General features: G+C 47.6%; 1 protein-coding gene across 1 annotated transcript; it reads left to right on the top strand.

Annotated features, from left to right (window-relative positions):
- Window positions 1-14,590: 14,590 nt before the first annotated feature.
- Window positions 14,591-15,915, top strand: LOC103647800 (uncharacterized). The gene has a single exon (XM_008672309.2). The coding sequence runs from the start codon at window positions 14,702-14,704 to the stop codon at window positions 15,680-15,682; it is 981 nt and encodes a 326-aa protein (XP_008670531.1). The 5' UTR covers window positions 14,591-14,701; the 3' UTR covers window positions 15,683-15,915.
- Window positions 15,916-20,416: the final 4,501 nt, after the last annotated feature.

Here is a 20,416-nt window from a genome sequence, read left to right as displayed (position 1 = left end):
GGCAGTCTTTGGTTTGGTGGGCGCAGTCTTCGCCGTGGAAAAGGCAGTAGAATCGGCGCGGCGGCTGCGCGCGCCCTCGACCCCTGCCACGAGTTCCATTTCCGCGGCCCTGGGGGGGATATTCCTGGCGACGAGGGGGGTCAGCAGCGGGATGCTGGTTGGCGATGTTGTGCACTTGCTGCTGACTGCGGCCGTCTCGACCGGAGTCTGGCTGCGGAGTCCTCGTCCACGTGCGGCTGGACTGCGGGGCATCTTTGGGTTTCCGCTGTGACTCAACCTTGCGCTGGTGGAGTTCTTCGGATTTGGCATATTTTTCAAAGAGCTGATATAGCTCCTGGAGGTTCTTGGGCGAATCTCTGATACAGTGGCTGTAGAGGACGCCGGCACGAAGGCCGCTGATGGCGTAGTGGATAGCGATCTGATCATCAACGGAGGGCAGCTGTGACTTGAGTGTTAAGAATTTGCGGTAATACTCCCGCAGAGTCTCTTTTTCCAGCTGCTTGCAAAGCGAGAGCTCGGCCAAGGCATCGGTGTCTGGGCGGTATCCTTGGAAGTTGAGCAGGAACTTGTCCCTGAGACTTCTCCATGAATCAACGGATAGCGGAGGCAATCTGGTGAACCAGGTGAGTGCTGGGCCCTCTAGGGCGATGATGAAAGATTTCGCCATTGTGGCGTCGTCCCCTCCGGCGGATGCAACGGCGACCTGATAACTCATTATGTATTGCGCCGGGTCGGTGCTGCCATTGTACTTGGGATAGGTCCCTGCTCGGAAGTTAGCTGGCCAAGGCGTCACTTGCAGGTGTGGTGTAATACCCAATTTGTAATAGATAATAAAAGAGGAGGAAAGTTATTTTTTTATGTTTTATGTGTATGTTGAATCTACCTATCATCACATGTGACTGATCATGTTCAAAAATGAGTAGAACATTACTAAGACACAAATAAACCATTGCATCATATTGGAGTTTTGTTTGTGCATTTAATCCAATAATAATAAAATGAATAAAAATATAAATAATGAGGTGAGGTTGACCTTTTACCTAAGGTTTTGTAGTAATGCATTTTATTGGCAACATAAATTAGACCTCCGATTTTAAATGAAGACATAAAATGAGAAAAAGGAGAAAAGGGATTCTAATGCAACCATTTATCTCTTCCATAAGGGAATGACAAGGAAAATAAATAATAATATGGAAAACAGTAGAGATTATATTCACATCATTACTAATTTTGTAACTCGCAAATCTAAAATTCAAAAGGGAGAATTTGAAATCAGTTTGAGTACTTGAATTTGAAAACAAAACAGAAAATTTATAAAAGAAAAGAGAAAGGGCTCCTATACCTACCTGGGCCGATTCCCTTCCCTGTCGGCCCAAATGGGGATTTCATCCGCGCGGCCCATTTCTCTTTCCCTCCCCTTTTCTCATGCAGAGCCGCTTGCGTGCGGGGCCCATATGTCGGTCCCTCCTCGGCTGCGCGCGCGTGTATACCACTGTCACGTGGGGCTCTGTTGTCAGATCGAGTTCTTCAGGCGCGCTCGCATTGGCTCGCTGTCGCGCGGACCCTACCAACCAGCCAAAACACTACCAGGCGTGTCTCCGCCGCGTGGGCCCGATGGGTCGGTCCTATCTTCTAGCTCGCGGCGGATATGGAAGCTTGACACCGGATGTTCGCCGCACTCCTCGCGCTCTAAGCCCAAGCTTCCTGGTCACTACCCTCGCCCACCTGGCGCACGCGCCACATCCCACCACCATTTTGGCCCTGGTCCGCTGTTGCCTCCTCTCCCTACGGCGTTAACAGACCGCGCGTACTACCCGTATCTGCCGCCGCTTCTTCGGGGATTCGTTGCAACGGCGCGCGATAAAGCACCTCGAACTCGTTCTTCGCCCATATAAAACCCGGCCGCCGCCACCCATAGCCCTGTGCCTCCGTGAGTAATCCGCCTCATTAGAACTCACCGCCTTCACTGTCTGTGTGGTGGAATCGCCGCTGTGCATGTCCAAGTCACCATCACCATCGACCCGCGGCATCGTTACCGTTGCGGCCTCGGATCTGGGCCAGAGCGCTTCGGGGAGATACACTGATGGTGCACGGGGACATTCCAGGCGCGATTGGGGACCAACGGTGCCGCAATTTCTCGCCGTGGGTCCAACGCCGCCACGGACCCGCCCTGCTCCGTGGGCAGAAGCATTAGCGCTGGCAATTGAGGTAAGAACTCATCTAGGTAGTTCATGCTTCCCTACTTCTTGTTTAGCACCGGTTGAATTCGCGTTTGGGACACCTGGGTGCTGGCTCGCGTTGCTCCGGTGGCCTCGCCGTCGTGCGGTGCTTGCTGTTTGCCGTGACCCAGCGCGGAGGTAGGAGACGCGCCCTGGGCCGTTGGATCGGGCGTGTTCGGACAGGATTAGAAGTAGCCGTACCCTTTCGCTTGGACGAGTATCGATCGTCGATTTGATATCGTGCGGGTGAGATGAGATAGGACTATAATTAAATCGGGGCCTTTGGTCTCCGATCCTGTGGATCTGGGCAAGTTTTAATCTGGGCCGTTGATGGATCATCCTGTGGCCCTCACTGCATACCGGTTCGGGTTGACCGGATTTAATCTGGGACGTCCGTTTCTAATCTGACGGCCCATATCAATACATACCCCTTCGCCCTAGCACTTTAGCATAAGAAACCCTAGGCTTTATAGAAATAGAACCCGCCATCCTTCGCGGCTATTCACTGTGTCTTGGGACTTTTTGCACTGTGGGCCCTGTCTTTATTAGAAATTGAGGCACGGCCCAGACTGATTATAAAACAGAGAAAATCATTTAGAAATTGATTTTTAATACAAAACTAATTCGAGGAACTTGCATAAATCATATTTAATTCATACTAAGTCCAAATTAATCCATTCCAATTTCTAAAATTTTGTAATTTTATTGTCTATCACTTAGAGTCTCTGTTTTATCATAAAAATAGTTAGAAAATCAATTTCCCATTTAATCCCATTTCAAGCACATAACACCCTAGGAAATTCATAACTCCTCCGTTTTAACTCCGAATTGATCCGTTCAAGTTGCGTTAGTCTCGTAGCAACGCGTAGATCATTATTATGTAGTATGTTCTTATGTTTGGTGTGATGTTAATTTTGCCTATACCATGTCTGTTTGTATTGCTACGACTAGCAGTGAGGTTACGAGGATCTGAAGTTCATCCTGCCACCTGGAATCTCAAGTGCCAGGCAAGTTGTGCCCTTGATCACTTCTTTTTACCCAGTCATGTTCTAATTAATCATAATGATCTGCATAGGTTAATTTTGATGGGACCCAATAGGTTACCCTAGTTTGATTATCTTTATACCTTGTTACCACTGAACTTTTTGGGTAGTACTTGCTAGTGCTTTATGTGGTTTTGGGTATGAAGATACATTATTCATGATCACACTTTTACTATCTGTTTATTATCACTGTTCATGATAAGATCATTATGTTAATTGGAACATGGAGCGACCACCCGGGAAAACAGTGCTACCACAAGGGTTTAATGGGACGCCCTTGGCTGATTAATTAGGAAAGCTAGTGGAGGACTACCTTACCCGAAAGGGGCAAGGGCAGTAGGGGAGTGGTCAGTGTAGGGAGGCCCTCGGGAGGATTTTGCTGTGATGGCGGTCCTGCAAGGGATTCCTGGGAAGGCCCTCGGGAGGATTTTGCTGTGATGGCGGTCCTGCAAGGGATTCCTGGGGAGGCCCTCGGGAGGATTTTGCTGTGATGGCGGTCCTGCAAGGGATTCCTGCATTGGAGCTTCCTATAAACTGTAGCGGGTTTTCTGAAGCTAGTGGAACTTTGTAAAGGCCTCGTAGTGTTACCCTGCCTCGCCTCCTCGGTAGAGGTGTATGGGAAGTCGCGATCCCTTGGCAGATGGGTAACATGACTTGTGGGTAAAGATGCGCCACCTCTGCAGAGTGTAAAACTGGTATACTAGCCGTGCTCACGGTCATGAGCAGCTCGGACCCTCACATGATTAAATTATGGAACTTAAACTTAATCTGTCATATGCATTGCATCGCAGGTGAGGTTGTTACTTTTGTTCTACTATTTAATTGGGTTGGTATTTACTTATACTTAGTAATTGCTAATAAAATTTTGACCAACTTTAAAAGCAATGCTCAGCTCTAACCATCCTCTTTGGTAAGCCTTACACTTCACATTTACTCTCACCTTTGGCGAGTTCATTCACATTATTCCCCACAACTTGTTGAGCGATGAACGTATGTGAGCTCACTCTTGCTGTCTCACACCCCCCCCACAGGTCAAGAACAGGTACCGCAGGATGAGGCGCATGGAGGATGCTGTGACGAGTTCGTGAGAGGTCTAGGTCGTCGTCTCCCAGTCAACTTTGGGTTGCTGGACCGTTGTCTCCTTATAATGTAATTATTTATTTTGTATAGAACTCCTGTTATATATAAAGATGTGACATTCGATCCTGTGCCACTATACATCATATGTGTGAGACTTGGTCCCAGCACACCTGGTGTTTATGTTCGCGCCCGGATTTTGGACCTCTAAAATCCGGGTGTGACAGAAGTGGTATCAGAGGAATGTTGACTGTAGGACGAAACCTAGATAGAACTGGACAACCATTATCTACTTACCTCGGCCACTCTGATTCTTTCTAAACTTTTCTTAATCTTTTCTCATCTATTTCCGCTTGACTCTGATTATTCTTACCTTTTCTCTCTAAAAACAAATGTGGATTTCACACTTTGAAATCCTGTGCCTAAAGTGACTTTAGGAATAGGAGACCTACTCTTAGGAAAAAAAAACAAAACTATTTTTTTTGTATCTATATGCTTGAATGCTTGTTCTTATGACTCTTGTCTGATTTGGATCTTTGATTGAGTGTGATTAGTTGTGGAGTAATGTCCACAATCACATCTGTATATACATATAGAAAAAAAAACGGTTATAAAAATATCTAAATGAACTAGGTTATCCCTTATCAAAGAATCTAGCCTAGCAAAATCCATCTTATCTTGAAAAAGTCTATCCTACGCTCATAGATCCATCTTATCCTAAAAAAAAATAGATTCTCATCTTATCTTAAAAAGATTTATCTTATCCTAATATATCTATCTGACCTCAAAAGATTCTACCTTATCCTTATGGATTCATCTTACCCCAATAAGCATATTTATCTCACGCTAAGTGTAACAACCATGATCTAGCCTAAAATAAATAAGATCGTATCTAGTCAAACTAGTCACACCAATCTAACCTAGATCTGATCTAATCTAAAGCGACTTATCAAACATGTTAGATAATACTGATGAAATAGATTAGACCCTACCCCTATAACACATATTTACCCTAAATTGGTGCCCTAGACCAACTTGGACATACACAAACAACCTAAGTATTCTTGATAGGTTGCTTAATCTTTCTATTTCAAAACGAGATTCTAACCTGTCCAACATGTTCATGATGGTCGTCCATTCCAACCCAACATCAAACCAGATTTCAACCTACCCCACATATAGCCTGCCCTACCCACAGCTGTTTTAACCAAGACACCAAGGCAAAGAAGATCAACCTCGACATGGAAGAATAGGAGTCAAATCAGATCTCGAGATGATTCAAGATTTACCACCTTGGATGGAGCCTTCCCTTACCAAGTTCTTCTTACCATCAGCTAACCTCACTCTGACCATCTCTCCTCTTGCCTAATTGTGTGTCTAAACATAAAAGATACCCATGCATTTCTAATTACTTGCTAAATAGTATTAAAAAGAGAGAGAGACTCTTAATTTTTGAATCAATTAGAAAATACAATCTCAATTACAAACCAATCTTGGTATAATCCTTTTTCTTACAAATCTCGAGGACGAGATTATCTTTAAGGGGGGTAGGATTTGTAATACCCAATTTGTAATAGATAATAAAAGAGGAGGAAAGTTATTTTTTTATGTTTTATGTGTATGTTGAATCTACCTATCATCACATGTGACTGATCATGTTCAAAAATGAGTAGAACATTACTAAGACACAAATAAACCATTGCATCATATTGGAGTTTTGTTTGTGCATTTAATCCAATAATAATAAAATGAATAAAAATATAAATAATGAGGTGAGGTTGACCTTTTACCTAAGGTTTTGTAGTAATGCATTTTATTGGCAACATAAATTAGACCTCCGATTTTAAATGAAGACATAAAATGAGAAAAAGGAGAAAAGGGATTCTAATGCAACCATTTATCTCTTCCATAAGGGAATGACAAGGAAAATAAATAATAATATGGAAAACAGTAGAGATTATATTCACATCATTACTAATTTTGTAACTCGCAAATCTAAAATTCAAAAGGGAGAATTTGAAATCAGTTTGAGTACTTGAATTTGAAAACAAAACAGAAAATTTATAAAAGAAAAGAGAAAGGGCTCCTATACCTACCTGGGCCGATTCCCTTCCCTGTCGGCCCAAATGGGGATTTCATCCGCGCGGCCCATTTCTCTTTCCCTCCCCTTTTCTCATGCAGAGCCGCTTGCGTGCGGGGCCCATATGTCGGTCCCTCCTCGGCTGCGCGCGCGTGTATACCACTGTCACGTGGGGCTCTGTTGTCAGATCGAGTTCTTCAGGCGCGCTCGCATTGGCTCGCTGTCGCGCGGACCCTACCAACCAGCCAAAACACTACCAGGCGTGTCTCCGCCGCGTGGGCCCGATGGGTCGGTCCTATCTTCTAGCTCGCGGCGGATATGGAAGCTTGACACCGGATGTTCGCCGCACTCCTCGCGCTCTAAGCCCAAGCTTCCTGGTCACTACCCTCGCCCACCTGGCGCACGCGCCACATCCCACCACCATTTTGGCCCTGGTCCGCTGTTGCCTCCTCTCCCTACGGCGTTAACAGACCGCGCGTACTACCCGTATCTGCCGCCGCTTCTTCGGGGATTCGTTGCAACGGCGCGCGATAAAGCACCTCGAACTCGTTCTTCGCCCATATAAAACCCGGCCGCCGCCACCCATAGCCCTGTGCCTCCGTGAGTAATCCGCCTCATTAGAACTCACCGCCTTCACTGTCTGTGTGGTGGAATCGCCGCTGTGCATGTCCAAGTCACCATCACCATCGACCCGCGGCATCGTTACCGTTGCGGCCTCGGATCTGGGCCAGAGCGCTTCGGGGAGATACACTGATGGTGCACGGGGACATTCCAGGCGCGATTGGGGACCAACGGTGCCGCAATTTCTCGCCGTGGGTCCAACGCCGCCACGGACCCGCCCTGCTCCGTGGGCAGAAGCATTAGCGCTGGCAATTGAGGTAAGAACTCATCTAGGTAGTTCATGCTTCCCTACTTCTTGTTTAGCACCGGTTGAATTCGCGTTTGGGACACCTGGGTGCTGGCTCGCGTTGCTCCGGTGGCCTCGCCGTCGTGCGGTGCTTGCTGTTTGCCGTGACCCAGCGCGGAGGTAGGAGACGCGCCCTGGGCCGTTGGATCGGGCGTGTTCGGACAGGATTAGAAGTAGCCGTACCCTTTCGCTTGGACGAGTATCGATCGTCGATTTGATATCGTGCGGGTGAGATGAGATAGGACTATAATTAAATCGGGGCCTTTGGTCTCCGATCCTGTGGATCTGGGCAAGTTTTAATCTGGGCCGTTGATGGATCATCCTGTGGCCCTCACTGCATACCGGTTCGGGTTGACCGGATTTAATCTGGGACGTCCGTTTCTAATCTGACGGCCCATATCAATACATACCCCTTCGCCCTAGCACTTTAGCATAAGAAACCCTAGGCTTTATAGAAATAGAACCCGCCATCCTTCGCGGCTATTCACTGTGTCTTGGGACTTTTTGCACTGTGGGCCCTGTCTTTATTAGAAATTGAGGCACGGCCCAGACTGATTATAAAACAGAGAAAATCATTTAGAAATTGATTTTTAATACAAAACTAATTCGAGGAACTTGCATAAATCATATTTAATTCATACTAAGTCCAAATTAATCCATTCCAATTTCTAAAATTTTGTAATTTTATTGTCTATCACTTAGAGTCTCTGTTTTATCATAAAAATAGTTAGAAAATCAATTTCCCATTTAATCCCATTTCAAGCACATAACACCCTAGGAAATTCATAACTCCTCCGTTTTAACTCCGAATTGATCCGTTCAAGTTGCGTTAGTCTCGTAGCAACGCGTAGATCATTATTATGTAGTATGTTCTTATGTTTGGTGTGATGTTAATTTTGCCTATACCATGTCTGTTTGTATTGCTACGACTAGCAGTGAGGTTACGAGGATCTGAAGTTCATCCTGTCACCTGGAATCTCAAGTGCCAGGCAAGTTGTGCCCTTGATCACTTCTTTTTACCCAGTCATGTTCTAATTAATCATAATGATCTGCATAGGTTAATTTTGATGGGACCCAATAGGTTACCCTAGTTTGATTATCTTTATACCTTGTTACCACTGAACTTTTTGGGTAGTACTTGCTAGTGCTTTATGTGGTTTTGGGTATGAAGATACATTATTCATGATCACACTTTTACTATCTGTTTATTATCACTGTTCATGATAAGATCATTATGTTAATTGGAACATGGAGCGACCACCCGGGAAAACAGTGCTACCACAAGGGTTTAATGGGACGCCCTTGGCTGATTAATTAGGAAAGCTAGTGGAGGACTACCTTACCCGAAAGGGGCAAGGGCAGTAGGGGAGTGGTCAGTGTAGGGAGGCCCTCGGGAGGATTTTGCTGTGATGGCGGTCCTGCAAGGGATTCCTGGGAAGGCCCTCGGGAGGATTTTGCTGTGATGGCGGTCCTGCAAGGGATTCCTGGGGAGGCCCTCGGGAGGATTTTGCTGTGATGGCGGTCCTGCAAGGGATTCCTGCATTGGAGCTTTATATAAACTGTAGCGGGTTTTCTGAAGCTAGTGGAACTTTGTAAAGGCCTCGTAGTGTTACCCTGCCTCGCCTCCTCGGTAGAGGTGTATGGGAAGTCGCGATCCCTTGGCAGATGGGTAACATGACTTGTGGGTAAAGATGCGCCACCTCTGCAGAGTGTAAAACTGGTATACTAGCCGTGCTCACGGTCATGAGCAGCTCGGACCCTCACATGATTAAATTATGGAACTTAAACTTAATTTGTCATATGCATTGCATCGCAGGTGAGGTTGTTACTTTTGTTCTACTATTTAATTGGGTTGGTATTTACTTATACTTAGTAATTGCTAATAAAATTTTGACCAACTTTAAAAGCAATGCTCAGCTCTAACCATCCTCTTTGGTAAGCCTTACACTTCACATGAACTCTCACCTTTGGCGAGTTCATTCACATTATTCCCCACAACTTGTTGAGCGATGAACGTATGTGAGCTCACTCTTGCTGTCTCACACCCCCCCCCACAGGTCAAGAACAGGTACCGCAGGATGAGGCGCATGGAGGATGCTGTGACGAGTTCGTGAGAGGTCTAGGTCGTCGTCTCCCAGTCAACTTTGGGTTGCTGGACCGTTGTCTCCTTATAATGTAATTATTTATTTTGTATAGAACTCCTGTTATATATAAAGATGTGACATTCGATCCTGTGCCACTATACATCATATGTGTGAGACTTGGTCCCAGCACACCTGGTGTTTATGTTCGCGCCCGGATTTTGGACCTCTAAAATCCGGGTGTGACATGTGGCGCCAGGGGACTTCGCTCGTCGAGGTAGTTGATCCCTTGGAATGGTGCGCCGTGCTGGAAGGTGTAGTCACGCTGGGGGAAACGCGGGTCTTCCGGCTGTGCTCGGTGTTGTAGGGGTGGCCCATGCTGCAGGCCGAGGTGGCCTTCGCGCGTGTCTTCCGGTTGTGCGCGCTGCTGGAGGGGTGGCTCTTGCTGCAGGCCAAGGTGGCCTTCGCGCTGCATCAGCGCGATTTCACGCTCGAGGTCTTGGGCCTTCTGCTCATCGTCGCGTATCATTTGCCGCACTTTGGCTAGTGCGGACACACGCTGGCGCTTGGCCTCCAGTATCTCTTTCTGCCTCTAGAGATTGCGGTTCTTGAGGCGCAGGGCGCGCAGCTGTAGCTGTTCTTCCGCTGAGACGCCGAGGACTTCACCGTCCTCGGTGAGGTCCGCGCCTTCCAGTGGGGCGAATCCTGGGGGCGGCAGCGATTGTCCTTCGGGCCCGCGGGTGCGGAAGGTGTCGTCTTCGCAGGTGCGGGGAATATTGTCTTCAGTGGGCTCTTGGTGGGTGGATTGGGTGAGGGCGAGGGCCTTGCCCTTTCTTGCGGCAAGCAGTGCTGCCTTCGCAGCCTCGTCAGCCTTCGGGTTAGCTCTCTTGGGTGCCATCGCGGGTGGTTTTGTCGTAGCACGAACGGTGGGCGCCAAATGTTGGAACTTGCACTCAATCGCAAGGAGGCCAACAAGGGTGAACGGTGGTGGCAACAGGGTTACGTGCTAGAAGGCAATAGCTCTGTTGATCTGGCCTCCCACGGGCACTGTACAGGGGTATTTATAGGTACCTGAACGCCCAGCGCCTTGTGTTAAGGACGCATGTGCCCTCAGCTACCTAGGTTATCCCCAGAATATTCCCATAAAGCAGGGTTACAGACTGTAATTACATGGATGCCTTTACAAACTAGGCCCGTAACACGCGGCGGCTACGCAGGGCCCGTTACAATGGGCCGGATCGCACGTGGGTCTCTGAGCTGGACGAGGCCGCACTGTGGGATGCCTTCGTCGCCGGTCTTCGTCCCCCTCGATCAAGCGAAGGGTGTCCCTGCCTGCTTTGTCTCTGTCAGAGCAGCGGCTAAGCAGCGGAGACTTCTAGCGAAGGGTGGCGTTTCTGCCTTCGCCCCAACAGTCGTGTATATGGGAAGGGAGACGGGTCTTCTACAACTTCTTGCGCCTCTACTGCTGACGGGAGGGAAGATAGCGGATCTGGTGATTCGTGGTAACCTAGTTATCAACAGATTGGAATGCTGCCGCTGGCGGTCAATCCCGAGACAGAGAGCCGGTGAACCTGAACAGAAGTCGCGCACCAATGACTCATGCCTGCGTCGCACAGCGGTAGTAGGAGTACCAGCAGGACCGGACGGCTGACGGCTCTCCCACCGTGAAAGAAGAAGCGGAGGATCGGCCGTCCAGGTCTCGCGTCAAAAGCGACAGACGTCACCTGGGCCGTTGCGATTTCTCCGCCGACCACTTCAACGACCTGCTGTGCTACCTCCAAGGCTCCAGGACCAAATGGAAGCCAACGAGCTGGACGCGGGCGATGCATGGAATGGGGTGGGGTGGAGTGGAGCGGAGGGCTGTCATAAAAGAGCCGAAACCGAAAGTGCCCAGTCCCACCGCACCGCACCGCATGACCCCCGCGGGCCGGCGTTAATGTGGCGCACAAAGGTCCCGTCACACGCCCACCGCCGAACAACCGTCTCGTGCAGGGAGCCGGCACGGGCACGGGCAGCCCCTTCGCCATCGCCTGACTGACCCCTGACCTGCTCCGTCGCGTCTCGTCTCCGACTGGAGCTTGGCATGATCAGTACTGCGAGCGCAAGGGCACTCGGAGCCGGGGGGTCTCGGTGCCGTTCGAGCCATGGTACAACGATGGCCGAACCTTATTATAATAAAGCTGACTATACGAGGCTTCAAATAGCTTCATGTCACCAAAATTCTAGTGGCAAGGTAAAAACACAGGAGAGAGAGAAAAAAAAATTGTGTGCTTTATCAGGCTCAAAGTCATTCTACGAGGAGCAAGAGCTTGCTTGTAACCTGATACGGGAGTTAAGACTTACTCTTTCTTTTTTTTAGCCAATCCAAATAATTCCTCCCTTCAACTTAAAGTCATCTAAGAATAAACTTACGCCTGGTTTGGATCACCGGAATTGAATTCCATTCTAATAATAGTAATTTAGACATATATCAATTAAGCTAATTCGCTTTTATACAAAATATATTTGTATACTATTATTAACAAGATGTCTTAGATATTATATGCTACATTTTTACTATAAAGTAGTGGAACGAAGAGTGTCATGTAATTTAAAGAGTAGAAATAAATTCTACTCATGCATAAAATCATTTCCTATCCTTCACCCTATGGATTTGAGATAAGCTTATATCTGAACTTTGGAAAGTGCTGGAATGCCAAATTCCAAACTAAATAAGTTACTTTATTGAGTGAATTCCAATTCCTTTAAAATGAAGGGATCCAAACGTCCCTTTACTTGATTTTATTGTTGCCTCTTGATAATATAGCAAGATTGTACAGCCTTTAGTTGGTATTAGCCTTTGCTCTAATAAACGATGCTGAGGCGGCGTGAGATCCTGACGTCTGATTGATCCGTCCGAGGGAGCGGTCGTCTGTCTGTCCAAATCTTCGAGATTGGTCGTTTATTATGGGTTACGGCTTACGGGGGAAGTTATGCGGGAGTAATATGTCGGTAGCGATTCACCAGTTATGACAGAAAAAAATTATATACAAGGGAATGGGGCGTTGTTGCCTACCGTATGTGGATTATTAGTAAAAAAAAACGAACATGGAATAATGGTCGCTGTCGCCTCTGCGGCCAGTTGGAGAAACCAAAGGTATACCAAGACAATTTCCAGAAGGTTCTGTTTGGCTACGGGCAGCTCCAAGATTCAAGACGGTGGGTTTCACAGTGTGCTCTTGTTTTTTTCTTCTTCTACCACTGTACGTGTGACGTGGGACTGGACTACTGGAGTATCTCAACGAGACCTCTTTGTCTGCACGTAAGCCATCTTAATATAAACATGTTTTTTAATTAGCTAGCGCTGTGTCTTCGTAAAGGACATTTGTATCTGCAAAATTAATATAGGTGCCAACAACTTTACTGTCCGGTATCTACGTATTTTCTTCAAGACTAAAATACACTGTTGGTCCCTAGACATATAGCGATGTGTCATACCGGTTTCTAAACTTCTAAAGTACATATTCTAGGTCACTAAAATTGTAGAATTGTATCATCTAGGTTTCTAAATTATCAACATGTACATTCTTGTCTCTATACTTTTATGGTTTACCCATATGACACAACCATACTTTGGTCACAAGACATATCGTATTTTTTTCTACGTAAACTAACATTACATTGATGTAATGCCTTCTTTGGAACTTATGAAGTTTTTCTATAAATTTGAATTGATTCGTATGGAATTCGTATACAATTATTATGAAGTTATTGTGCCCCGGTTCGGAGGGAACTAGGGGGTGTTTGGTTACACCCCGCTAAAATTTAGCCCCTGTCCCATCGAATATTTGAACCTCCGTTCCGGGTATTAAATGTAGTCGGATTATAAAACTAATTTGTCAGCCGAAGATTAAAAGACGAGACGAATCTAGTACAGTTGGTTGGGTCTATATTTCATACTCCTATTTAAAAGTCAAACGCTTAATGTGATCCGGACTAAACTTTAGCAGGAGCAACCAAACACCCCCTAAAGAGCCATTCTTTTTCGTACGCTCGGCTGTCCCTTTGTGCGGTGGCGGCATGATTTTCTCTCTCTAGGAACTGTAGTTGTTGAAGACTTTTTTGCGGCAGTAGTACAAGCAGCGCTGCAATGAACTTTACGGCAAGGTTATTTTCTTGTACTCTTCTTTTCCAACATTCAAAAGGGTATTCTCAAATGTTGATTATGTTTGGATGTTCTTGCGGTACCAATTTGTCGATCAATTAAATGGTCAAAGCATTGGTTAAATCGTTTTTCTACTAATGCAAGACAAAATAACTACTACAGTACATGGTTTTCTAACAATTAAGTACAATATATCTTCAGTTTCCTCCCTGATGACATATTGCGCTTGAACTAATCGGTTAGACATTTAGGTTTGACGGACAATTTTTCTCACTCATAATTTTCTCTCTTCAAACATATTTCAAGCAGAACAATTTTATGTTGGGGGGAGGGGGGGGGGGGGGGTTCTGTTAGGCATTTATCTCCTTGCAGTATTTGGGTACCAATAAGGTCTTGTTTAAAAGCAATACATTTTTAAGAAACCAATTTTTAATTTTTAGCTAGAAGAGGCTAGATTCTTGGTTTTTAAGAAACCCTGAATATAATTTCTATAAACTGAGACATAAACTAGTATATTTAGAACCACCTCATTTTGATAAATCAGTTTCTTACAAACTATTTGGTTACAAACATGCCCTAAGTTGACCAAAATACTTAATTTGATGCGCAGTTATGTTTCACATTCAAACCATGTTTATGACAGAAACAATCATTTAAGCATATCTATGATACATGAATGTTTTTTTTGGCGAGATGGTTTTTAATATTATATCTTTACACTACTTATGCGACGCCAGCTAGCATAGAAAATTTATTATTTGTCTCTGTGTCACAACATATCAATTTGTTTATCCTTGTATGACTATAGAAACAGTTGTAAATTGATAATTGTATTTGTGCCAACGCAAATTAGGTTTTGTCTGGCGTTTTTTTGTTGTTTTTGGGAAAAAAAACTATAGACCATGGCTATGGAAAACACAACATACTAAAACTGTAATTTTAATATAAATATACCTGTAAAAACTAAAATCCAGGCACTTGAATTTGAATAAGTCTTATATTTTTATAGCAATTAATTGGTCAACACAATTTGTTTCCATAATCGCATTTCCCCCCTATTACCATCTAAAATAGACACTTGGCAAAACAGTGTCGTTTTAAAGCTAGCCAAAATCAGCCGTTGGGATTTTGAGGTTTGAGTGTTTGACTAATGGCTGCCAAGTGCAGTGTTTATATGACATCACAGGGTCCTCTGTTCTTCCAAGATAAAAACCGAACAAGCCAAAAAGAAGACCACAAGACAACACAACGAAAACCTGGCCATTTCTCTCCCTCATTCTCCTTGGACCAAGGAAAGAATCCGACCATGGCAAACGAAGCGGCAGAGCCTCGCACCGACGCCGACGGCCCCACCCCGGACTCTGGCGACGACTTCGAGTTCTGCATCCTGTCGTCTGGTGGCATCGTCCCGGCCGGCAAGGGCGCGGGGGCGGGGGCGGACATGTGCGTGGCCGACGAGCTCTTCTGGCAGGGCAAGCTGCTCCCGCTCCGCCCCTCCTCGGCCGCCGACGGCGCCACGCTGCCGAGGTCGGAGTCGGCGGCTTCCACCGTGGGGCGGGTGTCGCGGTCCGGCAGCCGCAGCGCGAGCTCCAGCTGCAGCAGCAGCAGCAGCGGGTGCGTCAGCCGGAGCCAGTCGTCCAAGAGCGAGCAGGGCGCGCCGCGGCGGCGGTCGCTGTCGAGCAGCGTGTTCTACGCGCACCCGAGCCCGTCGCCGCAGCTGCGGTGGGCGCGGCCGCGCCGCAGCACCGGGTCCGCGCAGCCCGGCGCCGCGTGGGGCCTGTTCCGCCTCGGCGTCGCCGGCGCCCCGGACGTGTACCCCCCGCCGCCGCCGCGCCCCGGCGGGGGCGATGCCAGGGGCGGCGGGGGCAGCAGCAGGAGCGCGCGGTTCGAGCAGGTGGCCACCGCCGTCGACAGGAAGGTCGGGTTAGGCCAGCTGGCGCTGTTCGGGGACAGCCTCGGCTGCAAGTGCTCGCCCGACGTGGTCGAGCCCGCGGCCGCGCGCACGGCGGAGGCGGCGAAGCGGAGCAGGAAGAAGGGCGGCGCCAAGAGCGGCCAGGGCGTGGCCCGTCGTAGTAGGATCCTGGACTGGCTCTGGCTCCAAGAGCTCTCCATCGTCAAGGACAAGAAGTAGGCCGATTGCTCCGTCAAGATCGTGCCTTTGTTCGAGTAGTTTGTGTGTATGATCAAGGAAAGAGTTCTCCTTTTTTTTTAAAAAAAACTTTTTTAGAAAAAAAATCTGTCTGACTAGGAAGCAGTGCACCAATTAATGGTACGCAAAAGAATTAACGAGCAACGATCAATTGCCCATAACTTCAGTTTGCACAGTCTATTGTATACGCAGTAGTCTGACTTTGGTCACGATTACTCTTTGTTCTGCCTTGACATTCTCGCAATCAGAGCACCTGCTTGTACAGTTTTACTTTTTTAACCATGGGAAGGGACAAGTTGATAGTCTTTTCTGTGGAGGTGGGGTCGGTCAATGTTAATAATAGGAATATAAGAAACGAGTTATCTATCCATTAATACAGTACCAGATACTCTTTCTCTGCACTAACAAAGTCCAGGTGCCTGGGATACCATGATCGCAGCAGAGTAAACTCATGATCCTCCTGAGTCCTGACACGGGGGGTTGGCCTTTGGTGCGATGCTGGTGGCGAGGCAGGCAGGCAGGCGCCCGTGGCCGTGGCGGTAGAGAGCACGAAACGAGCGGAGCGGCCCCTGCAGGAGCAGAGGCCAGTAGCAGTAGGCGAGCGACCTCCTCCAAGCGCCGTGCCGTGCCGTGCCGTGCGTGGCTACTGGCTGGCCCGTTGTTGTCTGAATCTCCTCGTCGTCGTATACAGATACCTCGAAACGGGGCCCTGCCCGGCTGCCGGGTCGGCGTGGACGCCACCGCCTGCTGCTGTATCTCCGATGGATACCGCGACAGCGACGCGCGGCGCAGGGTCGTCGTGGTTGGGCGGTTTGCAGTGCAGGCGGGCGCGTGATCGCTCGCTGCCGATCTCCCTCCGCGCCGCGTGCACGCTGTGGCGATCGCGACGGCGACCGGCCCGGCGTAGGCCTCATAATCAGTTCCCCTGACGATTGACGGCGACGTCTTTCCGTCTCCCTCCTCTGTCCTCCTGTGTCCTGTCCTCTGCCGCCGGGGTCTCGTCTCGTGTCGCCCAAGGCCAAGGAAACGACTGATGGTGAAAACGCGTACTACCTCGTAGGGGGCCGTAGCTCGTAGGCCTAGTCGATCGTGCCGCGCTTTGGTGCTCCGATTGCAAAAGGGGTAAAACGTAGCGAGATCTGTAGGGCACTCACTACTGGAGTGTGTGAGGGAAGGAAACACTATGCACTACCACTGGCCAGTACTACGACTGCCAGTAGTGAGCTGGTGAACAGAGAGCAAAGCGGTGAGTCATGGCGTGCGTGCTTGGAGTGTGCAATTGTGAGTGCAGAAGGCGGCATAACTCTAAACGAACGAACGAACGAGGTCATCATGGCGCCTCACGCCGCTACGCAGAAAAGGCTGCGACGGTTTTGTTTGCAGCCAGCCGCTTGGTTCCAATTCCCGAGGCGCCTAAGAGTGCTTATTGTATGGAGTACAGCAGTCTGTCTAGCCCTAATCAAAGCGGACCCAGTCTAATCAAGCACATGTCGCTGTGGGCCGGGAGGACGGCAGCATGACGCCATGTCCATGTGTCCCTCCCTACGAAATGGAGCCCATTGCCCATGCCGCTCCCAGGAAAAATGTAATGTAATGGGTGGATCTTGGCAAGGCACCAAAAGTACACTGGCACTACTGCACAGGGGGAGGTGATGCTTGCAAGGAAACCGGCCCTGCCCAGCTTGTACTGCTCTACCCAGACGCAGAGCGTTGCGTGGAACCGTCTAACTAGAGCTGCCGCCAAGATTTTCGCGAGCAGCGTTTCACTTTCCCTGCCACAGCCACAGGAAGGAACACGTACAGGGAGGGCCCGGAGGGGCGCCACCAAGGACAAAAGATGGGGGGTCCTCCGATCGATGCACTGCACAAGTGGAGCCGCACAGCGTGCCTGTCCTTCAGCTAGCACTAGCAGCCTGATGGTTGGTAAAGTTGTGGGTTGTTTTGTTCAGAGACACCACGACCAGGACCAGGACCAGGGCCATGCGCCCATGCCATCACCGTTGTCCTCGCGTGGGGGCCGGGCCGGCCAGATCCACGACTCGCGACCCAGTGAGACAAATGCCCCCCCCCCCCCCCCCCCCCCCCCCCCCCCCCCCGCCCGATCGCCGGAGAGGCGGAGGAGGGTTGCCCTTGTGTGCTTGACCAACGCGACAACGTGATGGAGGAAACCCAGCATGTGTAAACAATGCAATGGCCTAAACCCCTGTAGTCGTAAGCACACCGTGTAGTGTAGGTGGCTGGCTACCAGGAGTTTCTAGGATTCCGAAACATGGTCTTTACAAAGTGAGCACTCAAATCTAACCACTACAACTCATATTTGTTTATGTTGTACAAATAAAACCACCATATAATGTATATATGATTCGTAGCCGCGCATGTGCAACTAACTATAATGTCCATAACTATAATGTTCAAGACAGGGGTAGGCTATTTTTTTTCTCATGCAACCGACTTTTTAGTACATTTGATTATATACTACTTTTATATTATTCTATATATCATTTTAAGAGTCTTAGTTGTAATATTTTCATCAAATAAAAGATTGAATATTATATAAAAAATAAACGTTGGCTCTATGTGGATGCAACGTTGAGACGTCTCTGTTCTTTAGAGACACTAAGAGTGTGTTTGGTTGCGGGTCAGGACGGGACAAGATCATCCCACGCCCTAGAGTGTTTGGTTGGAAGTCAAGGTTGAGACGGGACCATCCCTAAAAAAATACTATCACTAAAATCTTGTCCCTATTCATCCCTCTTAATCATACGGACAATTCCGTCCTCCCTGGGACAAGGCCCCTCACCAGCCCTTCTCATCCTCAGATCCGCCTCCTTCACCCCGTTGGCCGGCGAGCGGCGAACTCCAACTGCAGAGCGGGACAAGGCCCCTCACGAGCGGTGAGTCCCCTTTCTCCTCTACTCTCCTCTTCCCCTCTGCTCTCCTCTTCCTCCTCCATCCCTGGGCGTGGTGGCGACGTACCAGACACCCGGGCGATGCCCGTACTGCGGCGGTGTGGTGGTAGCAGCTGCCATGGAGAGCACGCCGCGACTCTGCTTCTTCTTGCTCTGCTTTCGCATCCGACGCTGCTTCTATTGCTCTCTCTGCTCACGTCGCCTTGTGTCCCTCGCCTGAACGGTCGTCCGAACAGGAAAGCAGGCACCTGGAGTTCACGCTGCACCTGGAGTTCCAGATCTCGGGTGACATGTCCATCCACGCTGCACCTAGAGTTCCAGATCATGTAGTGCTGTAGTCTAATTGATTTTTGGTGCTAGTCTAATTGATTTTTGGTGCTAGTCTAATTGATTTTTGGTGCTAGTCTGATTGATTTTCGGTGGACTGATATCACCAGTAGTACTGTAGTCTGTAGGTAGTAGGGTTGATTTGCCACAACATCAGTAGTACTGTAGTCTGTAGTGGATTGATTTGTCATGTTATAGGTTCAAAGAATAATGTCCGATCTTCAGATGGACAAATAAGCTCAATTAAGAAGATCAATATTCCAGATCTAAGAAAAGAAACCATAGATTCATGCAACTTGTACTATAATGTCTATAAAACTAAAAACAGGAAAAAATAAAAATGTATAACAAAAGTATGAAATATATATGAATAGATAAATTAAATTATAAAAAATAAAACTTATATTTTGATAAATGTTCAGCAGGGAAAAAACTTATATTATGGACAGTTTGCATGAACACTTGATTGTACATCTATATGTCAATTCGTGTACAAAATAAGAAAGAGTTGTTTAATCTAAGGCACTCATCTCTTCGTGTCACAGTTGAGCGTGCATTCGGGTCATTGAAGAGAAGATTCAAGATTTTAGATGATGCATCTCCTTTCTTCCTTCCCTTTTCCAACACAAGTCGATATTGTTGTTGCTTGTTGTATCATTCATAACTGGGTCATACAAGATGGGAGTGATGATTTTATTATACAAGATTCTAATTGGCCTAGTCATAGCCATGCTACATCTTTAGTTGGCCAAGCAAGTGAGCATGCTGCTATGGTTGCTTTGAGGCAAGGAATTGCAGACCAGATGTGGACAGACCATCAGAACTACAATGGAAGCAAGTGAACTATTTGTAAGGATGTCCACTTGTGATGATAATGCCACAACATCTTCTACAAGCAAGATCAGGAAGAAGGCAAAAAAACGTGATAGTGAAGAGGAGGGGTTGATTGCTGCATTCAAAAGTGTCGGGGATACCTTATCCAGTGCTATTGAGAAGGTTGCCACAGGGGACACTGATGTGCCAGATGATCTTTTTGACAGTTTGATAAACCTTCCAGGTGTGTGTGCTTTGTTCTTAATTTTAGATGTTGTAACCTGTTTTCTATTGATTTATTTGTCCAATAAAAACTATTGTAACCTAAAACCTGAAAACTATTGTAACATATTTTTTGACAATTTGCTAAACTTTGCAGGTTTTGAGCAGACCCACATATCTCTTTATTTCAATTATCTGGTGGCGCACCCTCACATTGCTAGAGCCTTCAACAAGTTGCCATTCGACCACAAGTTAATCTGGGCTCGCAATTTCGTCAGTGAAAAGTTCCCAGGAGTGTGAGGGCAGTTGGTAGGTAGGCTTGGAGAGTTCTTTTGCTTGAACCACATCGAACAATGAATTGTGATTTGTGTGTACCCAGGAGTGTGAGGGCAGTTAGTAGATAGGCTTGGACAGTTCTTTTGCTTGAACCACATCAAACAATGAA

Source organism: Zea mays, chromosome 2, assembly GCF_902167145.1.
Source record: "Zea mays cultivar B73 chromosome 2, Zm-B73-REFERENCE-NAM-5.0, whole genome shotgun sequence".
Lineage (NCBI taxonomy): Eukaryota > Viridiplantae > Streptophyta > Magnoliopsida > Poales > Poaceae > Zea > Zea mays.
The sequence above is the reverse complement of the archived record's forward strand: the minus strand, read 5'-3'. Positions and strand labels throughout refer to the sequence as shown.